Source organism: Vespula vulgaris, chromosome 3, assembly GCF_905475345.1.
Source record: "Vespula vulgaris chromosome 3, iyVesVulg1.1, whole genome shotgun sequence".
Classification (NCBI taxonomy): domain Eukaryota; kingdom Metazoa; phylum Arthropoda; class Insecta; order Hymenoptera; family Vespidae; genus Vespula; species Vespula vulgaris.
Genome location: NC_066588.1, coordinates 2,472,943 through 2,497,577, shown reverse-complemented (window position 1 = coordinate 2,497,577; position 24,635 = coordinate 2,472,943). Strand labels below are relative to the sequence as shown.

Sequence of the window (24,635 nt, the reverse complement as noted above, 5' to 3'; positions counted from 1 at the left end):
AAAAATCTCAAATCGCACGATTATATTCGAATTATTTTCAAATACGAAAGACATGTAGAGGATAGAAAATATCAAGTACAAACACTTTGTATAATATTTATGTAAAATTATTATATATTTACATGTTATCTCATATTTCTAATTTTTTAAAATAAATTTCTATGAAATACATAAACGCACTAATTACATTCAATAAATATGTGCTTAGTGTCAACATTTATGTCTAAAGAATATAAAGATAAATAAATTATTATTAGAATAAATATTTTATAATTTGGTATTTAGCTTAATTTTATCTTGAATATTTACTTATGAACATATAATCTCCATATTTGCTTATATCACACATTGTTATATCATATATGTTTGATCAATATTTGCTTATATTAAAAGTGTTTGATCGACTCGTTTATTGGGATATAAACAAAATAGAGATAATTGAAACGCAGATAAAATACAACCCATAAAGTTCGGCATTTGGATAAACTGATCATTGATTAGGCAACCATATGCAAACCATTGGCAAGATACTATTAAAGAAGCTAATATAACTGGAAATGGTAAGCTTTCTGTGTTCTTGATCCTTAAGACATGAGTCTGTAACAAATTTCAACATTATTATTTACATGTTTATATATCTATATGTAATATTCTTTTTATAAATTATTTTTTATTATATGTATATAAATGTAAAAATATCTAATCTTTATTAAAAAAAAAAAAAAAAAAAAATAAAAAAATAAAAAAATAAAAAATAAAAAAAAATAAAAAGCAATATAATGTATAAAATTTATTGCTTACCAACATAACTAAAGGTGATGCAAAAAAGAGAATAGTAACACTACAGCTTATTAAACCAATATATTTTGCAGCAATTTCTTTATTTGTTTCATAAGCAACATAAAAATAAATGACTGCAAGAAAGCAAGTTGCTGCTGCAAACTGTTTCAGTGTTACTGATTTTTTTACACTGTATAGGATAAATATAAGAACATAGCATACTTGCAATATTGTTCCAAAAATATTTACTAATACTACAAAGGAATCACCAATTAAGAGTCCATATCTCAGCCACAAGCTACATCTATAAAAATTACCAAATTAATTGAGAATACAAACTAATTTAAATATACTATGTACTAAATATATACTATTTAAATATACTATAATTTAAATATACATTAATTATAATTTTTTATGTAATTTATTTTTAAATATATAAAGTAAATATACATACGACATATAACACGTTATAAATGCTAAACTTGAAGAATCGCCAGTTGTACCATTTTTAATATATTTCCTGCAAACTAACCTGTAAAAAATATTTTTTACATAAAATTCAACTTAACATTCATAAATATAGATAAAAATCTTATTTATAAAATATAACAATATATATATAGAGTAAAATGAACGCGGAAAAGAAATTAATTTTTAATTTAACTTGGATAAGATAAGAAAAAATATTATCATTACAAAATTATTATTTGATTTAATAAGATACGATTCTATAAAATTTTTTTTTAAATAATTTGTTACTTACACGCCAGCTAAAAATTGTAAAATTGTACATATTGATGCTGACGTTGCTAATATATCTTTAATCTCCGTCGAAACCATGACTTAAAATATCCATTCTATCATCGTCAAACAATAAAATTTTTATTTCAGATAAGATACGCAATAAATATAGGGGTATTATATCCTTGAAATTCTGTGATAACAAGGGCCACACTTTTTTCACTTACTTTTATTCAATTTTCGGAAATATGTTAATTTCTATTAAAGTGTTACTATATTTAAGATAAAGAGATATTTTTTCAAAATGTTTTCATCGAAAATAGCCTTAATTCAAGCTTCTCATTTTTGTCCTCTTTTATATGAATAAAAAAAAATGGAATATTGTAATTGATCCTTTCTATTAATAAAAATCATAAAAATGATAGTAAATTAATTACAATTAAATGTAATTACATACAGCAATATATTGAAATTTTTGATAGAGGGCAATTAACTAAGCACAAGAAAAAACGGAGCGAGTTTTGTGTATCTAGAGTGTCTTTGGTTTATGGTCGTATTATAGTTAAAGGGAAATTTAATAATTTTAGTGTCAACGTTGCAGTCCTATTCCGAATTCCGGATCCATAAGCTATCTTGAAATATTGGAAAGGAAACGAAATTGAAACGGCATGTGCGAAGTTGCTGGTCAAAATGAAATTAACCAGAGTTATTGTTTCAAATGGAATGATTATCAGAATCATTTATCTGATGTAATTCGTCAATTATTGGAAGATGATTGTATGGTGGATGTTACACTTTCAGCAGCAGGAGAACGTATTCATGCTCATCGCATTGTTCTATCAGCCTGCAGCACATTATTTCAAGTAAATAAATCTGCTAAGTGTGTATTTGAATTTGACACAATTTTAAACATATAAAATATTTTGCGAATTATGTTTCTATTTTTTTGAAAGAACAATCTATAATAAAATTTATTATTAAAAATATAAAATATATAAAAATTATTACACGTAGAAACATTCATAAACAAAACTTGCAATGGTTTGTATTTGATGTAATTTTTTTATTATTATTACGATGTAGGAAGTTCTGAGTCAGGTAAATGAAGATCATCCTACTATAATATTAAGTGATATATCTGCTCAGGATATAAAATCAATAATTGAATTTACCTATCATGGAGAAGTACGTATTCCAGTAGAAAATATTAATAGCGTATTGGATGCTGCACGGTCATTAAAAATATGTGGTCTTATTGAGGTCTGTATATTTTTTTCTTTCTTTGCATAAAAATCTTATAGTAATCAAAAATTGTATAATCTATCTACAGTATGTACGCATATTTATAGATTGATGATCTAGAAGAAAGTGATACTGTTATTGACAATAAAGATGTCACTGAAGATAATATTGATCCTATACCTGAAATAAATGAAACAGATGAAAATGAATTGAACGCATTAAGTGATAAATATGAAGTAGGAAATTTAAAAGCAGAGGAAAAAACGACAGATAATTCCCTTTTAAATAAAAGAAGGAAAAGAAGACGCGATGCAATTAAAAGAGAATATAGCGACGATATGTTGGCATCAGCTATTAATGATTTAAGACTTGGTCAAACTTTAATAGAAGCAGCTACAAAACATAATATACCACGTTCGACATTATACATGCGTGCTAAAGCATTGGGTATACATCTAAATGCATCTAGGAATGAATATCCTGCAGAATGTATGAAAGCAGCGATTAATGCTGTAATTGGTTAGTATCCGTCATATCGTTTGTATTATTTTTTCATTAAAACAAATGATAAGAGTATTGTAAGATTATTATAGGTGGTTCTAGTCTGCAACATGCATCAGAAATGTTCAGTATTCCTAAAACTGTATTATGGAGACGTATACAAAAGGAAGGCTATCAAATTTTACGTTCGGAAATGAAAAGATCTTATGGTTCGGATAAACGTGAAGCAGCTGTTAAAGCTTTAGAAAGAGGAGAAAATTTAACTAAAGTTGCTCTTGAATTTAAAGTAATTTCATATTTAATTCCATTATGTATTTCATTGATATATGTTTCTATTTTTATATATTTATTCTGTAGATACCCAAGACAACATTATTTAGGGACAAAGCAAGATTAGTAGATGAAGGCAAGTTGCCACTTTCATTTTGGAAAAAACGTAAAACAGAAAACGAGGAGTTGAAAAAATCGAGATTAGAAGAAGCAGTAGCTGCTTGTAAAGGAGGGAAAATGTCTCAAGCAGCGGCATCTATGGCTTATGATATACCAAAGACTACGATATGGAGGCGGTTACAACAGGATAGTAAAAAATCGGAGAGATTACCAAATAAAAAAAAGCAACAAAGAACCATTGAAACAACATCAAATATGACAGATAAACCAAAACAAGAAACCTCAGATTTTACATATTGTGAGGTAATATATTCATAATATATTTTAAGATTGTAATAGAAGATAATTATAATTAATTATAGGTTGCATCAGAAATTCCAGTAACATATATAGATGAAAATAGCATACCAGAGGATTCTGTTATTATTTTAACAACAGAGGATATGGATGGTCTTAATTTAGAAGAAGGAAGACAAATCATTGTAAATTCTGTAAGTGAATTTGTTTTTTCCTAGATGGATAAGAAATATAATTGTTTTTATTAAAATAATTTTTCTTGTAGGTATCAAGCCATGAATATATTCCATGTAATATAAATATAGAAGATAATTCTAATTATACACAACCAGAAAGTTAATATCAGTAATACAAATGAGCTACATAATAATTAATTCTTTGTAGCTACTGACAAATATTGACCCATTAACCATCTGTTTATTACATTCAACTGCATTTTATATTTATGATTCACTTTTCGTTATAACTATGACTTAATTTATCTCTTAATTTATTATAAATTTACAAGATTAAGGCGAAGGATTATATTCTGTAATATAAATATATATATAAATATATATATATATATATATATATATATATATATATATATATATATATATTGTAAATAATGTTCGATCATTTATTTATTGTTAATTAAATAGGATGCAATTATATCTTTCATATAACTTTTATGTTGTAATTATTGTTAAAATTATTGTTATAGAAAAAATAACTATAATATTTTACAGTATTAATTGTAAAGAAGCAAATGTTCTTTTATTTTCCCGAATTGAATTGTGATCAAATCTCCAGTTAGCAAACAGCAACATTATTATACACACGCACGCGCATCCCTCCCATATGCATCCTTTACATACACTATACGTTTGTTATATATATATATATATATATATATATATATATATATTAAATATATATTATATATATATATATATATGTATGTATGTAATACACATAAGTATGTATATGATATAACTATATTACTATATATATATATATATAAAACACTATATGAAACTATATATATATATATATATGTATATAACACTATATATATACACATATATATGGGAAAGTATTCGATATCGGGTCTTGCCTTTCTACTCTGATAATCGAGTTCAAAACAATTTCCATTTACATGCTTTCGAAGCTACTTGTAGGTTTCTTCTACGTACACTTGGGTAGGACCATTTCGATAAATCTGAAAATGTTATATTCGTGGTTGTGAAAATTAAATTTTCTTTTTATATGAACTCGATTTATAAGAAAAAAAAAAAAAAAAAAAAAAAGAGAGAAAAAAGAATGTAAAATATTAAAACTTTTTGCAAATAACGAGATAACGTTCGTACGACATTTTTCAATATTTCGATTCAGCGCAATCGCTTTTGCGAATTAATTTTCGATCTCGACATCCTAATGTAATTGAATGGAAAATTTTCCTCCGGCGATGCGCATATTCGATGCAAAGCATTACGAGGGTTAAAGGAACGTATCTTCTGTTCTGTGAATCTACTAAAACGGTAAGTATACAATGTATATGCGTATGTATAGAAATGTGTCATGGATGATCGATGAGAAATCCATTGCGGCCAGGAAACTTTATAAATGAACGAGCATTTGCACCAAGCGAAGGAAATTTTTTATCCTTTTTTTTGTTTCGTTTTTTTTACCTTTTTTTTTTATTTATAATCGTACCCCATGCCGAGAGACATCACAGTATTCTTAAATCCGATGAAAGATTTTCGCAACGATAGGAAGTAAGTGAGAAACCCTTTCCATTCGTTTTAAACTATACAGTCTAATAATTAAAATTAATTGACATCGATAGTTAAAATGGTCGAATAAAAAAAAAGAGTAAAAGAAAAAAAAAGAAGAGAAGAGAATAGAACGAGAATCAGAATATAAACTAACTAAATTCGAAAAGGATGAAAAGTTAACGGAGTCTTGAATTTTTCGTTAGAGATTTAATATGCTTTGTAATAAGATTTTCTTTTCCTGGAATAATCTATACTCGATACTCTCAATTAAGAATATATCTAACGTCGTTATCCCAAAGAATTTCTTTGACTTTAACACCAATGCAAACGAATCGTCCTTTTAACTTTGATCCTTGTTACTCGTATTTCTAATAAGATAAAACCGATCGTTTTGTGCCGTGGAAATGCGATATTGTGATATTTCATTAAATCATCCTCGCCTTCGTCCGATTATATGTCCTTTCCTCAAAGTAACGTTATATTTTTTTTTCCCATTTTATTCGCGCAGGAAGATAAAAGTAGCTTCATCAAACTTGGAAACTGAGAAAGTACAATTCGCTTCGATGATATACCTACGTAATGCCATTCAGGAATGAAAGTTTTATGAGGTGCATTGAGACCCGGAGATATTTTAAGGTACGATGAAAAGAGCGAAAAAAGGAACGGGTCGAATATTGTTGTATATAAAATAGATTTTTCAAGAATAAGAATAACTAAGGAAATATTTTCAGTTCCTTAGTGATAGGCAAAGACGTAATACATATGTGTTCGAAGGTATTGCATATCGTAAGGGGCAGATGACATTCTCGAGCGGCATTATCAACGAGGTATAAAGAGAAGTCTACTTTCAGGCTGTGAAAAAAAATAAAAGAAATCGTTTGATACGAAATCAGAATTGTGTCAACAATTTAAGTCTCTTGTAGAGAACGTGAATATAAAAAGATAAAGAAATAAAAATAAAAATAAAAATAAAAAAGAAAAGAAAATACGTTCGAATAATTAAGAATTTTTATGGAACTTTGAAACGTTTTATTTTATTTGCTTTCACAGAATGAGAGAGAATGTTCGAGTGTGTGCGAGGGTAGGAATCATGATCGATCGACGACCTTTTCGTGAATCCTCCGTTTTAGTCGCGTCCTCGGGGATGTAGGAACTGGAAGCTGCACGCGACACCAGGTTGGTAATGGAGGTACCGTGTAACACGTTATATCGTTTCCACGAGAAAGCGTTAAACTTACTTAGCAGGATTAGATTGTCCATCGTCAGAACCCAATGGATTTTGAAGCGACTAGATGTCCGACTCCAGAAATGTGATACAGTTACCTTAACGAATTTAATGTACGATATTTCGATGGATTTGGTATTATGGATAAAACCAAGCCGTATTCTAATTCCAACTATCTCGGTTTGTACATGTAAATAAAAAAATCATTACCACAGATGTTCATTGAGATGTTTTTAGAGCTTCTCTAAACAGTTCGAGAATGTTTAATTAACTCGAGAACATTGAAGCGGTCAATAACGAAAATTAGGTCAAATCCGAGACGGTTTTGTTTCCATGCATCGTCAAGAAGTTTCAGAATATCGAATAGAAAAATCGGGTCGAGATTATTATTATTATTTTGTCTTTTTTTATTTTCTTCTTTTTTCTGTTTTTTCTTTTTCACGAAGCTATCGTTTCCCCTTTATCCTTTTCCCTTTTCAATCGTATCTTTCCTCGTAACATCTTAACGATATCCTTATGAATACGAAAGAATAATTAAAGTGAGATATTCTAATTATTGTTGATTGATATATTTCTCGGCTATTGAATAACGTCGAATCTGTAAAAAGTTCAAAAGAGCCGGCAAAACAAAGGGAACGCCAATGAGATATTAAACATTGTCAATTGCTTTCCTCGCTTAAAGTAGCAATAATATTGAAGCGTTGAGTACGATCAACGACCTCGAAATCATATTTTTCTTTGTTAAACCGTTAAATTGTATTATATTATAGAAAAGATAATATTTTTTGTAGTCTTTATTCGTCAATCTGACGGTTTGGATTAATCGTTTACCTTGGGAAATTAATTATCAGTAACGTTCCGATTCGTTAATAGAATCGATAATTAGTTCATTGTATAAAAGATAGAAAAGTTTCTTGTTCGTACTTTTCGTTTGTTTTTCATTCTTTTGAATAAAGAAATTTCAAGATACTTTTTAGATCGTTATAAAGATATAGGAAAATTTTTTTATTCGATAGTCGATATCGTATCGGATAATTCGATGTTCGGGAAAGAATTCAAAGAGGTTACTACTCGGTGAGAAAGCACTCCAAACTCGAGGATACGTCGATCGAAAATCTAATGTCGCTTTAACGGTGTTTAAGCGACGTCGTAACCACACCGATCGAGGCATATTATGCAAATTTTGGCCTCGAGAACGAAGCACTCGACTCTTGGGCTCAAATGTGTTCTCTCTCTCTCTCTTTTTTGCTCTCATTCTCTCTTTCTCTCTCATTTGCTCTCTCTCTCTCTCTCTCTCTCTCTCTCTCTCTTTCTCTCGTTTCCACGTTTTCCTTCTTTCTGATTATTTTTCACTTCGATGCACTTTCGCGTGTCGGAACATTTAATCTGCATCTGATAATATTAAATGAGGTATACGCTATCGAATAAATATTCGTTCGTTACAGACAATAAATAAATGTGTTCTAACATACACACATGGACGAATTCGAAGATCATCGATAGAAATTCCTTTAAGATTAGAAAATATAAATGTATCGCGTTAAATGTATTTTTATGAAAAATTAATAAAGAGGAAAAAGAAAAAAGAAAGATAGGAGGGGAAAAAAGATAAGGAAAAAGAATAATGCCTTCATTTGCAGGTTTTGAACTTTTTATAGAATTTCGATCGGACGATGTTACATGTATTTTCTAGTAACTGCGAAGCGGCATTATAGAAGATAATGGTAAAGTTTACTCTAATAGTGAAGTTAATTAATGTGTACATATATGTGTGCGTATAGAGAACATCAAGTTCGAAATGATGTCTTCGCTAATACGAAAGACCTAGCCATTTCAACTTCACTCGAACTCGAGTTTACCGAATTCCGAAACCTGTAGCTGGCCGATAAAGTACAAAAGTTTGATGTACTTTACTTTGGATTTATACGAAATGCCGAAGGAGACTCTTATCTTTATCTTACACGTATTTATCGACTAAGCACGTTACAAGTCTTCATTTTTAGTCGTTTCAATCCTTAAATCGTTTCGATCGGTGCACGATACTTCGTTGTATTTCGATTGGAAATAATTCGATTGGTATTAAAATTTTTCCATTTCTACGTACAAATCGCTGAAAACGAATTTTCATCGAGAAACTTCGAGAATAGAAAATTTTCTTCATAAACGGAAGAAAGGAAAAATAGAATTGATCGCAAAAACAAACACATATTTTCTCGTATGGAAAAGAGTCAAAAAAAAAAGAAAGAAATACAAAAAAGAAAAAAATTGAAAGACAAACGAACGTCCGTTTTTGTAAAGGATTTAATATTTTAAACAAAACTAATATATAACGCATTAATCTTCATTTAAGAAGACGCGAGAAGGAATTATTACGGTCGAGATACGAGACAGCAGATTGCCGTGATGCGTTTAATAACGCGAACGCGTTTTCTTGTACGCAACCATCCTCGTTGCAGAATCTGAAAGATCTCGTTTGGTAGTTCGCGATGATAGCAGCTGCACACGATTTAACTCGCACATGCATGCATGTAATAGTCTACGAATGCTCGGCGGAATTCTCTGAAGCAATTCCGAGTATGCTGTTGGTAGAGATCATAAGTTGGTGTTAGGTGTTAGATTCCGCTTTGTATCGCATTCCGTATTCAACACTTCCGATAAACTTCTCTATCTCTCTTCTCCCTCTCTCTTTCTCTTTTCCAGTTTCGATCGTAGCGAACTCAATTTTAGTCTTCATTAGCGTTTATCTTAATTAACGATAACGTGAAAGCATACAGTGTCCTCTTAATAATAAAACTTTAAATCGAATTAACAATCTATCGGACAGAGAAGATTGATCCATTTATTATTAAAAAAAAATTTCTTCCTTTTAAGCCTTCCTCGTCCCCTGTTAATAAGCAACACGCGTTACTATGAGTATGAACCAGTTGCATACCATAGGGGCTTAAAAAATTGCTTACTGATAGATGGCGCTCGCCGGTGCAATTATCGACGAAGTATGGAGTGTTGCATAGCTCGAGGCACGGCAGAAACAAAATATTCGAACGAATATGAATAACGCACGATCAGATAACGGCTCGGTCATATTTCTATTTACCAATTTTTTTCCATTAATTTTATATAATCTTCGTAAAGCTTATACAGCGTACGAATAAATAAAAATTATAATTTTTTATAAATATCTTATATAATACAAATCGATTGAATCGAGTCATTTCAATTAGAAAAAAAAATTGAATTTCAAAAAATACGACAGATAAAATAAAAATACTCATCTATACCGAGATTATATCGAGACTAGAAAAAACATTCTTTCCAGTCTCGATGGTAAATATTTTAAATAAACAAGAAACAAAGAAAAGCAGAAAAAAGGAAGTAAGAAAAGAAGTTAGTGGTAAGGAGAATAAAAAGAAGGTCACGTTCGAAGACCGAACAGGTGTCTGGCGTGAATTTGGTGGGCAGTCCGGAGGATACTTTGGGGAGTGAGCGCTTGCGCATCGAAAGGATGCGCGCACCGGTGCATCATGCGCGTTTTGAATGTATGTTGGCTCGGCTTTTGTAGGGGATGATAAGGACGAGATCGTAGTAGAATGGTGGTGGTGGTGGTGTTGGTGGTGGTTCAGCTAGTACGTTGACGACGTTGTTGCTAGTGGTAATAGTAGTGGTAGCGATGGTGGTAGTGGTGGTAGTAGGGGTGGTGGTGGTGGTGGTGGTGGTGGTGGTGGTGGTGGTGCTGGTACTGGTGGTGAGAGAACGTTAGGGGTGGGATTGAAAGGAAGGATAGGGGAAGGAATGAGGGCCAGTGGGCTAGTAGTCCGCGATAAGACATCAGGAGTGGATCGTCGTCGTCGTTGTCGTCGTTGTCGTTTCTTCGGTGTCGATCGTCGCGTCAATTATTATAATTCGATTCGTAAATGTTGAAACATTTCGTTCGTGAAAAATTCATTGAAATTGTTTGTTCGATTGATAGACAGGGTGAGATTAAACTGAGAAAGACGGAAGGATTTCAATAATATCGATCTAATTGATATTTATTTATTTATTTTCTTTAACATTCTTTATCTTAAGTACAATTCTTCAAGGAGAGACAGGTCGATCAGTGCGCGCGAGCGCGCGCACTACCGGCACACATGTATCATCTATATGTCGTCTCGAAGGAACTTGGAAATACTTGCGGAGGATCGTTCGCCGGATACCAACGAGGTGGCGATCGATCCTTGCTTTACTTTCTGATTGCTTCGATCACGGTGAAAGTACGATTTCTTTTACTTCTTTTTTTTTTTTTCTTCAACGTTCCGACGTTCGCTGAGCGATCGTTTCCTTATTTATTTATTTCTTTTTTCTTTCTCTCTTTTTTATTTATTTATTTTTTTTTTCGAAGAGAGGAAAAAGAAAGAAAGATTTTTCGGGCTACAGGGTTGAGAGGGATTAGGTCAGGAGGACGATGTTCGTAGATTTTACAAATGAATTTTCAAAATATCAGAAGCAAGCAACGGCTCGGACAAATCTTTCTCGTTTAGTACGCGATGATTGATGATAATTCTTTCGTTACCGAGTTATATCGATCGGTAAATCGAAAGGTTGGAAAGGGCTGCCGACATCGAATTAAAACTTTTCCACCGAAAGATCCATGCTAAATATTTTTTCAACTACGTATTCGTGACTTCGATACTCGTGTAGTTGAATGATCGATTGGACGCTGATTAATTGGAAATAAGTATTTGATGTATTCTTTTTGTTAGATCTCGTGAAACGAATTATGATATTTCATTGTTCTCTTTTAAATAAGCAATTATGAAAAAAAGAAAAAAGAAAAAAATTTCGTATTTACATACGTATATAAGTTTTGTGGTATCTCAACGCTTCCTCGCGTTGTTTCGATTGAAGAGAAAAGAAAGAGAAAAGAAAAGAAGATAAACAAAAAAGAAGAAAGAGAAAAAGAAAAGAAAAGAAAGGAAAAGAAAGAAAAGAAAGGGAGATAGACGAAAGAAAAAAGTTGAGAAAAGTTCGGATCAATCTGCATTGAGAATGTTAATTACTGGCGTGAGATATCGGATCGTCGAAGGAAACAAAGTTTCCTACGGTGAATTTAAAAGTTTTTTATATTTTTCTCGAGGCTTGTGTGCCACGAGAAAACTTACTCTAACTGCGTTCATTTACATATTTCAAGTTGTTTTACCAATTTCCAAGATCTATCTTTCGGTGAAATCGACAAGAGAGTTGAAAATGTTGGTAATTATTGTATAGAATTTTAGAGAAAGAGGAAGAATAGGAAGGAGCAAGTAGAGAAAAAGAAAATAAACAAGAAAATAAACAAAGAATCGTCTCCCTTTAAAAAAATGTAATTAAAAAACTGTCTTGCGGTGTTTTTTTTTAAGAATCGAAACTTGTAAGTAGTAATGGGCCATTGCCAAGTCAGACGTTAACTATATACGTAACACGAACTAATCGTCTATTTTCTCGTAATATATGTTTCTACCGTTCTAATTATTCGAAAGTGGCTATACATACTATGTTAGCACAACATGCGAGAGACATTAATAACGCGCGAACATTGAACGTTTTAATTTAACATGCGTTATCGGCTACTACAATTTCGCAGCTTGATAAACCTTACACAGCAGAAAAAGAAAGAGAGAGAGAGAGAGAGAGAGAGACAGAGGAAATTTATTTCATGTATATAATACTTGATACGAACCACGAACAAGTCCAACGTTTTTGCCTTTTGCTCCAGTTTGTAGCATTGTAAAAACAAATATCGTGTTCGCCTACGCGAACATTCAACTTTTTGGTATCTTCTTCGTTAGTGTCTCTCTCTCTCTCTCTCTCTCTCTTTTGTTCGACAAACAATACACGTAATATACCAAATATAGTTACACTGTATTTCTCTTATTTCTAATTGACCACGGTTTTTTCGTTGATCGTTCAACGAGAGACGAATTGATTTATCTTGAAAATTAGACATCGGTTATTTAACAGTTTTTTCTTTTTTCTCTTTTTTTCTTTTTTAACATACTATAATATCGTAAAGAACAAAACGAACTATTTAATTTCAGATGATTAACGTTTGCCTTTTCAATTCATTGAATACGTTCGATGGTATAAAACTGTAAAAATATTTTACAAACGAACTGAAAGAAAAAAAAAAGAACTTAATTAACATAAATTCGATACTTCTATTCGTTCCTTTCGATTCTTGATATTTTGTTCTTTTTTTTTCTTTTTTTCGTGTTTTTCCCTCTGTTTCTGTTTTCTTCCTTTCTCTCTTTCTTTCTTTTTTCATTAGCAATATAACTACAACACGAGAACATACCGTCGAGCCTATATATAATATCCCTTGTTTATTCGAAGGGTACTGCATTTCACGTGCGTACGAGCTCAGGTAATTTTCTGATGCGCGATCGATACCCGATACGAGCCTTGATATTTGCATACAAAACAGTATTCCGCAGGTTGTCTAGTCGGTTAAATTTTCCGATTGCAAATTCGTAAATTTGACTGATGTCATTTGACGTTATTGCATTTCGTAATTTCGTAATTTCCCGTATTTCTTTTATTCTGTAGCGTTGCTGTTACCTTTTATTACAATTTTTTGTTCTTTCTCTTTCTTTCTTCCTTTTTCCTCGAATCGTCCCGCGTAAACGTTTAAAAAATTAATTTCTATCTTTCTTTATCTCGCGCGTGGACGTGTTTTTTTTTCTTTTCAATTTCCATATCTCAATTTTATTTCTCTTTCTCTTTCTCTTTTTTTTTACTTTTTTTTTCTTTTTCTCTTTTTTTTTTCATACCTGCCCTGATCATATGTCGTATCAATGTTTTCAGCGATCATTGTGATAAGTCAGTCGTGCGATAAAAGCACGATCGATTTGATTCAACAGGTTACGTCGATGCAGGACAGGAAAAAATATTACGTATAGATCTTTCGTCCTCGTAGTGATCTATGGCAATTCGAACGAAATAACGTGAATTCGGCCGATACAATTTATCCATAATTCCTTTATGTCCGATATCGATACCTCGAGGACGCGTATAAATGTAGAACGAGTATTGTTCCTGGATTAGTGCGTATACCGATTAGAAATTCTACCGACGAAAGCCGTTCTTTTATTTTTTTTTTCTTTTTTCTTTTATTTTCGTTTTGTCTTCTCTTGTTTCGTTTGGTTCCGTGATAACGTAACAACGTGATCATAAAGTTATTATTGTTTCAAGCTTCGATATTTCCTTAATATCGCGATTAGAATACAAATGTTCTTGCAATAAAGTGCACTTGTTACGAATTTAAGGGTATCTTGTACCTTGAATGTTCTATTCAACGAATTATTATAAAATAGTATATATATATATATATATATATATATATATATATATATATATGTATATTCTAAACTTGGTAGTATCACAAGAAAACTCGTTATTTTCATATATAATGTATCAGCCAAGATAAATATCCTAAAATATTGTAAACCAAAATATAACAGAATATAATGAAGCGCATAAAATACATATATTATTCCTAAAAGTTAAAGTTACAAAAAAATGATTAAGAAAATTAATTAAGGAACGAAATATCGTTCGATCAAACATTTTTATTATCTCACGATTCCTTTTGGGATAATCGAAAATTTTTCATTCCATTTCAAGTTTTAAATTACGTATATCGAATTTTGAAATGGCGGTTAAAATCCGATCGTAGGCTTTTCTCTTCGTCGAAACGTCGATTTCGACACGCTTTTCGGATATTTTCAAAGCACGCAGAAGGTAATATCTCTTAGCGAAAATGTTTCGTTTTATCCGGTTGCAACGGTCTCGTTACCGCCCGGCATTTTTTCGTAACCGCAGGGAGGGTAAAAAAGCAAAAAAAAAAAAAGAAAAAGAGAAAAAAATAGAAGAAAAGAGAAAGAAAAAAGTAAATATCGTGTTCCATCGTGAAAAGAACGGGATGAAATAAAATTCAGAAGAAGAAAGGGGCAACAGAAGGGGGAGGGAGGGGGTTAGCGATATTTTTCATAGTCGTGCTACGCGTTGCTGTTGTTAGTGTGTTAGTGTGAAGCTAACGGTCGCTCGGAGCGTCGGCACGTTTTTTCGCGTATATAAAATTGAACAAATGAAAAGGAAGGAAAGAAAAGAGATAAAGGGGAGAGAAAAATCGAAATCTGAAAAAAAAGAAAGAAAAGAAAAAAAGGAACGAAAAAAAGAATCAAAAAAGAAGAACAAGAAGAAGAAGAAGAAGAATAAAGAAAAAGTAGGGAAACGAGTGAAACATTTGAATTGCAATTTCAGCGGCGTAACGATTGATCGAACGAATTATGAGAGGATTAGGATGCGTTGGAATGGCAAAGACGAGGGCGGAGCTTTTGGAACAATATCGTCTTACCGAGTTCGTTAAAAGTTCGTCGTGAAGGACGTCGTTGCTGTTTTGTTGGTGTCTTCTTAGAAAGGAGCCAAGTTTTGATAGAAGGCGAATATTTCTGAGTGCGTTGATCTCTTAAGAGAAGGAGAAGAAGCAGAAGAAGAAGGAGAAGAATAAGAAGAGGCAGAGTTAGAAGGAAAGAGGAAGAGAGAGTAAGAAAGATAAAGAGATAGAGATAGATAGATAGATAGATAGATAGATAGATAGATAGAGAGAGAGAGAGAGAGAGAGAGAGAGAGAGAGAGAGAGAGAGAGAGAGAGGAAGAAAGAGTGAAAGAGAAAAGAGTGTTGTGTCATTGAAGAATCGTGTTGAAACTGGCGTCCTTGAGCGATGACTCCGGCATCGATGATACCAATGATCGAGCTTGAACGAGTTGAACCTTACGAGGGCTTCTTCCTGGAGTCTGTCGAAGTGGAGAACATGTCGTCGTTGATAGACGTCGAGTTCGACGGTGGTGAGACAGTGCGATCGGTCGTGAGAAGAATATTGAACGAGAGTGATTACGAGCTGAAGATCGTTTTCGAGGACGACGGTACCGGTGTAGGAGGAGTAGTAACAGCTGCAGGAGGTGGAGGAGGTGGAGCTGCTGGAGGTGGTGCGCGCACCGACGTAGACAACGAGGGACTGAACAATTGGTGGGCGATGCTAGCACTGGTTCTCGTCGTGGGCACGGCCGCGGGAAATATTTTGGTCTGCCTTGCCATCGCCTGGGAGAGGAAACTCCAGAACGTTACAAATTATTTTCTGATGAGTCTCGCCATAACCGATCTCATGGTCGCCATCTTGGTGATGCCTCTGGGCATTCTCACTCTCGTTCGAGGTAAGACTTCGAAGGAGATTGAATCTCCTACCGTTAATAGACGTGAAACACTAATCGACTTTTTAATTTTTTATCGGCAATTATTCCATCACATACGACGATATATAATACTATTCGATAACATCACGCTCTACTAACGACGTTGCATTAATAACGATCATAGATTAGCCCTGTTTTTAACATTATCTATATTAATCGAGGAAATGACGTAGCCCATGGGGAATTTATACGAGTTGCGTCTATTATGGAGAGAGTGAGAGATAGAGAGAGAGAGAGAAAGAGAGAGAGAGAGAGAAACTGTTTAAATATTCGGCAAGATGTAATACCCCTGTCCCATTCGTCGTAGTTAGACATAATTATTCACATTTGATCGGATCGGACATGTCAATTATTTATTGACACGACGCTTCGCCCGGTTTGACGTTCTGGATTATTCCTAATTAATGTCTCATACGAAATATGATCGTTCTCATATATTTTTCTCTTTTTCTCTAGTCTCGAAACAATTCTATGGGGTATGTATGCGTGCATAAGACGAGGAGGATAACTCCTCGTGTCTCGTTTTTCACTTGGTCATTAATCTTTATGGCGCAACCGAAAGCAACGCTTGGTGCATTCAATTCGCGTTAGATTATAAGTAATGGGAAACACGGTATTCTACCGGTAGAACGGTAGCTGTATATCAGCAGTACGTTGTGCGCAAGATTGAAAAGCGTGCCGGATTTATTTGCCAGGTTCCACTGACGGTCTTTCCCTCTTAAACGCTTTTCCCGATTCGCTATACATCTCGAGGATCGTCTGAACGAACTGAACGAAGATAAAGCACGAAGATCGAAGGTTTTTGGACATTTACTACGACCATCCTCTAGTATAGATGTCGGTGAAAAGTAGAAAAAAAAAGAAAATGAAAAAAGAAAAGAAATACCAGGATGATCGTAGACTATAAGTGATAGCTAATAGAGAGTCCAATTGAAATCCTTGGTCGTGGTCGAGTTCTAAACTTTATGGTGAGCCATTGAAATCTTCATCAACTTGATGCATTTTCCAATAATGGACGACGAACTTTTTTTCGCGTGATGCATAGCCGAATTCGTATTTCCTTTGTACCGAGATTGTCTCTTGTCCTCGAATGTTCCAATCAAGATTTACCGAACGAAAAAAGAGAGAGAGAGAGAGAGAGAGAAAGAGGAAGAGGAAGAAATAAAAAAGGGCTAACTCAACTTGTAAACGGTCAAATAACGTGCAAAATATCGTTGAGATTGAAATCTCGAAGGACTCTTCGGCTTTTACGTAAGCTAACGAGAATTAATGCGGGTTCGTATCCTCGAATCGACGAAGAGCGTCGAATTTACTTCCTTTTGGACTGGAGAGTTCACTTTCGAGAAGCAATAAGAAGCAGTCGAGTAGATTCCTTCGAGTGGTACTCCATCCTATTCGACCTACGATAAAATTTCGTTCGTTTCTTTGTTATTACGTTGAGTCAAATTGAAATTTAACAGTTAGAGAAGAAATCCGATATTTATAATTAATCGAAAATATTCATTTCATTATTATTTCCATAGAAAAACAATCTCTCGAATATTCCTGCGATATCATTGTGTGGATATTCATTACACATAAGTAATTAAGATAATCGAAAAGAACATGGATCCTTTCTGTGAAATATCGCAAAATCTTCTTTATTAGAGATTCATCGTGTCATCCTTTTTATGCGTAATAAAGACACACACACACACACACACACACACACACACACACACACACACACACACACACACACACACACACACACACACACACACACACACACACACACACACACACACACATGAATCGTCTCTAAAAATTGTGAATTTTATATTTATCGATTTTATTCGAGAAACGTTATGTTCTTGTTATCGCGTTTCATTATCTTAAGGTAGGCCATTCAGACGCACACGATTTCACGTTTAAAATGGGGCACTTGCCAGTAGAATTCGAAAGGATTTTCTTGCAATTTGTTTTGAGAGAGGCGTGATGTAGTTTATCCTTTACAAAGAGTCGGGGAAACTTTTTCTTTCTTAAAGTTCAAGTGATTGATCAGGACCCAGGCATATCAATGTCAAATGATGCGCATTCAGCTTGGTTCGGAGATTTATTTTATTTTTCTCTTTCTATTTCTCTCTCTCTCTTTCTTTTCTCTTTTCTTATTCTCCCTCTTCTTATCTCTCTCCCTCTTTATCCTTCTCTAAGTACTGAACTTGAAGAGCCACCGTCCGTTCTCGACACCCTCTGAGTGTCGCTCAGGCTTGGACATCGATTAAGTTTAGTGAAAATCAAAAGATTATTAATCGACGAATAAACGGATAAACTTTGGGATTTGGGGAATAAACCCAAATGGAAAATAAAAAGTCTCTCTTCGATTCGTTAGTCTCTATCGATGGAGAAGGATTAACGTTTTGTTAGTTACCGTTTGTGTAATCTCTTCGATACTGGAAGGATCAACTCCGGGTATTCGTTCCGATGAAATGGCCCCTATAGATAACAAAAGCGATCGATAAAAAGCAACGAATATTACTCCTCCTTCCTGAAACGTTTCCGTTCGATGTTAATTTCCATCGATTTGTTATACTATGTCCTCGGTTTTATTAGTTGTCCACTCTCGTTAATGTCTATCGTTCCAATGTCTATCAAATTTTCTCCTATCGATATACTCAATAATCGTTCGATTGGTTCCGCAATTTTATCTTTAGATATTTGAATGATTAAACATCCTCCTTTGTTCTTTTCTTTTTTTTGAGTTTCTTTCTTGTGCGTTTTTTTTTTCTTTTCTCTCTTGACGATCCTGATTTATATTACGAAGAAAAAAAAGGGGGGAGAGAAAAACAACGGTAATTATTAGATAAGTATGTGGAAATGAAAGAAAATAAAGAAAACGACGAGTAGTCGGATTTGCAAAAGAAATAAAGAAACAGAAAGAGAAAAAAGAAAAAGAATAGGAACGTTTCTGTTGCTTTAGACTTTTCTTTCTCTTTCTTACGTTTGGTATGACTTCAGGGAACAATATTTACCGTTGCTACATTATTCAACGATAACATCGTATCTCACGTGCTTCTTTATGCGCTGCATGCTAAGAAATGCAGACGTATGATTCTTCTCTCTCTTTCTCTCTCTCTCTCTCTCTCTCTCTCTCTCTCTATCTCTCTCTCTCTCTTTTTCTTTCTTGTCGAGTCTTAGAAACTTTTTCATTTTTCATTTTCTACGGCCCATTTTTCTTTTCCATGGAATAACATTCGTCAGTCGATTCATGAGACGTGCGTGTCTCATTTTCCTCTTCTCGGTTGTTTCATCGAACAGGAAACACAAATAGTTGGTAAAGCTTGCTCACGCAATGCAGACCTACTTGCTTGGCTAACGTCGTTAGTAAGAATCCTTCTACCAGTGTGCATAACACACTGGTAGACCTTTAAAGAGGATGTACCTTATATAACGTAGTGTAATTTTTATTTAAATTACACGTATTAATTTTCTTTTGAAATTTTTGCAAGAAAGAATAAAAAAAGAAAAAGAAAAGAAAAAAGAAAAAGATCCAAACGAATTGCGCGAATATTTAATTTTCGAAATGCGTTGTCGATGTGTGAAGAAAAATTCGTTATAAAAAAATGGTATCGTTCTCGATCTTCTCAGTGATCTCGCATGATTAATGGGGGTTGCGGATGAAGGGTGTATGGAGAGTGCACCGACTGGTGCACTCGAGACTCTCGATACAACAAGTGTCCGTGGCAATGAAGCGTTTTGCTCGGCATAGCACTGTCGAAACAGTACAGCGCTTATACGGGAGCGACGTAAAAGTCAAGAGATTTTATGAGAGGTTCTTCACAATTCTTCTATTTGCACAATCGTGTTGGAAAAGAGAGATGTACAAAATTGTCAGATAACAAAACAGAGTGTATTCGTCTAAACGGTCTAAATAAATATCAGCAATCAGATAATTGTTTTTTTTTCCTTCTCCTTCTTTCTTCCTTTTTTCTTTTTTTTTCTTTTTTCTTTGAATATGCAGATCGATCGATAACCGTACCGGTTAATTCGAACAATTTTTTGTGTTGTTAATTTTTCTTTCCCCGTTTAAAAGTAAATGAATAAAATTTATTAATTCATACTTTATCCTTCATATTCGAGAATAAACTAAGGACAACTATGTACGAGATTATTTCTTTACGGTTAGACAAGAAATGTATTTCATGGCTAAAGCTAGAAATAATTTCGAACGTCTTTCGGTTTTAACGTTTTAACAAATAAACTAGTATTAGCCATGTAAAGTAACATGTATAAGAGGACGAATCACATGTCATCCCGATGGATATTCAGCCTTTGCGGCTGGCATAACGTCACCAGCAACATGTCCGGCAACGAGACGACGCCGACTAGCCTGTTTATCAAATTTGCTTTTCGTTCTGGGTTGCTTTCGTTTTTGCTTAGACGGGAATGCACGAAGGCGCTTTCTCGACATTTTTGAAAAATGCCAGACAGCCGTCTACGTTGCTCCAACCTTATCCCGAATTAATGTCCTTTCCTAGGGAAGTCTGAAAAAGAGCCTCCATTTATCGACAAAAGCTATGTTTCTTTTTTTTTTCTTTTCTTTTTCGTTGTTTTTTTTCTTGTATATTTTTTTCTTTTCAATGATTCACTCGTTAGACGAACATAGAGATTCGCTTGTCCTTTATGTTAATCGAAAATCATTATTCTTTTGGTTAGGAACATACATGGGTTTCGTTATTTTTTATTTAATTCGATCGATTTAATCCAGTCGTTCTTGTTTTGTCAATTAAGGAGAAGGGTGAAGAAAGAAGAAGGAAGAAAGAAAAAAGAAAAAAAAATATATATATATAAAAAGAAAGAAACGTTACGATTCGTGACGATCTACGGTTTTGAAGATCCATCCGAGGAAAAAAAATCGCTCGCATTAACGTCAATGCGCCTATCGCATTTGTCGCTTTAACGTTTATTTATTAGCACGGTTCGTTTAAAATTCGGAGAATGTAATTGTTATCAGGATTCGATAGCGCGTTCCGGGGAATTTGAGTGCGATAACGAAGAGTGAATATGCTTGTTGTTGCTGCTGTTCGTGATGTTTTAAATATATCGGTAGCTATTCGAAGTCATTCGGGTTGCTAATTAAAAATTAACGCTCGTCGAAACCTGCCACTTTTCTCTCTTTCTCTTTCTCTCTCTTTCGCTCTCTCGCTTTCTCGCTCTCTTTTCCTTTTTCATTGGCGTCATTGCGGTAACGCGTTTCATTAATTTCACGCTCGAAATCGTTACGAGTTCGTCTCTGACAAATGTCAAAATGTTTTCGTCCATATATCGTTCTTTTCATTTTCGGTCGTCAAAATCCAAATTCACTTCTATTTTCGATCCTCTTTCGTACGATTGATTTAATGCTTGTAAAATGTTCATAAATTCGGGAAAGAGAGAGAAAAAGGAGGAAGTAAGTTCGACGAACTCTTCGTCATGCACGCTCTTTCTCTTTCTCTATTTTTCTCTCTCCTTCTCTCTGTAATGTTCGATAATAACAGAACGGAGAGCACATTAGTGTTAATGGTTGTCGATTTATCGATTAACGCCTACTTTTTAGGCGTATCAATCAAGCTGCCCTCGAATGATGGCGACTAGATTGCTCGGCCAACATTGTCGCGATGGTAATGCGATTGTTGCAAAATTGTGTGGACTCTCGGAAGCTACTCGCTTTTTTTCTTTTTTCTTCTCTCTTTTTTTCTCTCTCTCTCCTTCCTTCTTTTATTTTTCTAGTCTCTGACGTCAGGAAAGAGTGTGTGAGAAAGAGAAAGAGAGAGGGAGAGAGAGAGAGAGAGAGAGAAAGAGAAAGAGAGAGAGAGAAAAAGAGCATACGAAGGTAACGCGAGACGAGCGCGAATTATTAGCACGAAAGCTAGAACGAACAAGGTAATGACGTTAAATCGTGTGGGCGAATTAAGATTAGCGTGAACGCGATACCTTTAATGGTTTCTAGGAAAGGGTGCGTGTACAAAATGAGATGATATCGTATTTAAATATGGATGATATGCGAAAACTCCTTGAAAATAATAAATGCACGCTCGTGGATAATACGAGTTCATACATATCACTGTGATGGCGTTCGTTAAAATGAAATATAACAAATGGTTCGAGCTCAATGCAACTAAATATGATAAATAAAGAGAATAAGTCCAATTTGTTGTTATACCTTTTGTTTCATTCATCGTTAGTACATAGCGTAGGTGGTAGGTACTACATTTTTATTCATCGTCCGTTATCAATGCAATTTTTATCAGTCAAGAATAGAGAATGCAATTTCACTGGCAATCGACATTGTTAAGATATCCTTACACTTTGAAAGCAGAAAGCAGAGAGGAGAGATAGATGGAATGAAAAACTGCAGAGGTAAGAAATCGCAAAGGTCTCACTACAAATTGGCCACTTAAGTTAGCCGTGAATTTTCTTTCATGTTATTCATCCAAATGTCTGCGAGATAGCTCACCAATTTTTACAAGTCCGAAGCCAAAGAAAGGATGGCCCATCAATCTCGGTTCTTCAAGATTCTACTATTTGTTTTACTAACTTGTCTCCCTTTATTTTTCTTTCCTCGATTCGATTCGATTCGATTCGATCCATTTTTAAACAAGAGGACATTCTCGCGGGAACGATCGACGATTAAAATTCTATCACCGTTCCTTTTCCTTCTTTCCGCTTATCTTTTTGTTTTCGTTTTTTTTTCTTTTCCTTTTCCTTTTTTATTTTTTTTATCTTCTTCTCCTCTCTTTCTCTTTTTTACTTTCTCTCGCACACTTTTTCCCTTCCTAAAAGAAACCTAAGGGATATCGGTTTTTTGAATTTTTAAATTTACTCTCAGACCCTCTAAGAAATCAATTAAATCCTTGAATCCTTCGAGCACACGTAGTAAATGTTATATCGATATTAAAGTTTAGAGCAAGATTAACGCTTAAAATTCTTAATATTTAACAATATCGAAACAACGTTGATCAAAATTTAACGTTTAGTACGGCCGAACAATGAAGAAAATTACTTGTAAGAGTATTCGTTTGAACGCATATAATACAAACCGCATACCTAGTAAAAGTTATTTACTCGTTACGGTTGACTATAAAAGTGGTCTAATGGACGTATCGCTATAAATGCAACGGTAACGTTATACGAATGGGTATAGTGGAAATTTCTCTTATATCTTCGGTACGTGTTACCACTATTTACTTAGTTACCTTATCGAGTTTTCTAAGATCTTTTGGTGTATGAATTTATGATATGATTTATGGCACTGTGGCTATGATTTCAGTATATTTTACAAATAAAGGATACATGTAATTAAACACGTAAGGTATATGTATACCAGTAGTGAGAAGGAAAGAGGAAGGGATGAAAGGAAAGGAAGAGAGGGATGGAGAGAGGGAGGTAAGTTTAGAATATTTTTAACGAGGTCGCAAATTTAAATTCGCGAGCAAAGTCTTTTCTAGCGTGTGGTCAGTTTGTTTGGTACACTGGCAATGGTTATGGTAGATTACACCATTTTGTTAAAGAAAACTCGTCGGTGGTTCGTCGGGCCTTTTTCGCGTGATAAGCTGTTTTACGAGGCATGAAAGGAGATCGACATCCTTTTGTCGCCTTAAGAAATGTCCCCCATGAATAATGGATCAGTCTTTGAGAAACGATTTCATTGTAAATCGAGCACAATCGTTTCGGCTAGTCTTCAACCATCGCATAAACGTAAAAGTGATCGGACTTGTTCGTAAGAGACATCGGAATCGACTCGGAAAAATAGTAAGGGGTGCTAGTAGCTCGACGAACAAAGATGCTCCCTTATTCTTAAACGAAATCCCACCCCTTCCCATCTCGTTTTTCCCTTTCGAGGACACTCGTTTCTGTTCTCTTAGAGGCGACATATGTATGATACGTGACGCGCCCCACGTGTCTCCTTCGGTACGTGGCCGATGTCGAAAGGATCAGCATGGAAAAACTATTGTCGTCGATTTACTTCGTAATCTTTCTTTTTGGACTCATAACTTTTTTTTTATTTATTCGTCTCTCTCTCTCTCTCTCTTTTCTCCCTCTCTTTTTATTTTTCTTTCTTTTCGCCGTTTTCAAATTTTGCTCCCTCGTTCACGAAGTAATTTGTTTTCCTTTTTTTCTAAAGAAAAAGAAGGAAATCAATTTTTTTTTCTTTCTTTTTTCTTTTTTTTTCTTATAAATCTTGTCATCATCCCGTGAACTCGGTGCCGAAGAGAAGGGAGAGAGAGGAAGTGGAAGAGGACGAGGCAAAGAGAGAGTGAGAGAGACTGTAATTGTCAAGAGCAGAACAGTCACCGATCGAACGGTACCTTCTTTCACAAGAAATTCTCGTTATCTAAGCGAGAAAAGGATAGAGAATGTTCTATTCGAAGTAGGTTCGACCCTTATCATGCGTTCCAGAGACAGGCCGA

The 24,635-nt window shown here is 33.9% G+C and overlaps 3 protein-coding genes across 11 annotated transcripts in view; 2 read left to right on the top strand and 1 right to left on the bottom strand.

Moving 5' to 3' along the window:
• Positions 1 to 76: 76 nt before the first annotated feature.
• On the bottom strand, positions 77 to 2,017 carry LOC127062670 (sugar transporter SWEET1). 3 transcript variants are annotated; one of them, XM_050991293.1, is made up of 5 exons: positions 1,752 to 2,000; positions 1,547 to 1,640; positions 1,238 to 1,315; positions 802 to 1,084; positions 77 to 597 (listed from the first exon to the last, which is right to left on the bottom strand). In XM_050991293.1, exons 2-5 carry the CDS (start codon positions 1,621 to 1,623, stop codon positions 382 to 384), a joined length of 654 nt encoding a protein of 217 aa, XP_050847250.1. In that variant the 5' UTR covers positions 1,624 to 1,640; positions 1,752 to 2,000; the 3' UTR covers positions 77 to 381. The 3 variants fall into 3 exon arrangements, with proteins under 3 accessions (XP_050847250.1, XP_050847251.1, XP_050847249.1); XM_050991294.1 differs by having other exon boundaries at positions 1,003 to 1,084; positions 1,547 to 2,017; XM_050991292.1 differs by having other exon boundaries at positions 1,547 to 1,998.
• Positions 2,018 to 2,088: 71 nt separating this feature from the next.
• LOC127062664 (uncharacterized) lies at positions 2,089 to 4,504 on the top strand. Its single transcript, XM_050991283.1, has 7 exons — positions 2,089 to 2,387; positions 2,608 to 2,784; positions 2,874 to 3,285; positions 3,360 to 3,553; positions 3,625 to 3,960; positions 4,020 to 4,148; positions 4,220 to 4,504. Exons 1-7 carry the CDS (start codon positions 2,193 to 2,195, stop codon positions 4,292 to 4,294), a joined length of 1,518 nt encoding a protein of 505 aa, XP_050847240.1. The 5' UTR covers positions 2,089 to 2,192; the 3' UTR covers positions 4,295 to 4,504.
• A 6,253-nt stretch (positions 4,505 to 10,757) lies between these two features.
• The window catches only part of LOC127062776 (octopamine receptor 2), a 66,462-nt gene continuing 52,584 nt past the window's right edge, over positions 10,758 to 24,635 (top strand). For 2 of the 7 annotated variants that reach the window (XM_050991503.1, XM_050991502.1), the window contains exons 1-2: positions 10,758 to 11,189; positions 15,217 to 16,167. In XM_050991503.1, the coding sequence (XP_050847460.1) occupies positions 15,678 to 16,167 (490 nt within the window). In that variant the 5' untranslated portion in view covers positions 10,758 to 11,189; positions 15,217 to 15,677. Of the gene's footprint in view, positions 11,190 to 14,971; positions 16,168 to 24,635 lie in introns of all 7 variants that reach the window. The other 5 variants (XM_050991498.1, XM_050991497.1, XM_050991501.1 and 2 more) reach the window with 5 other exon arrangements.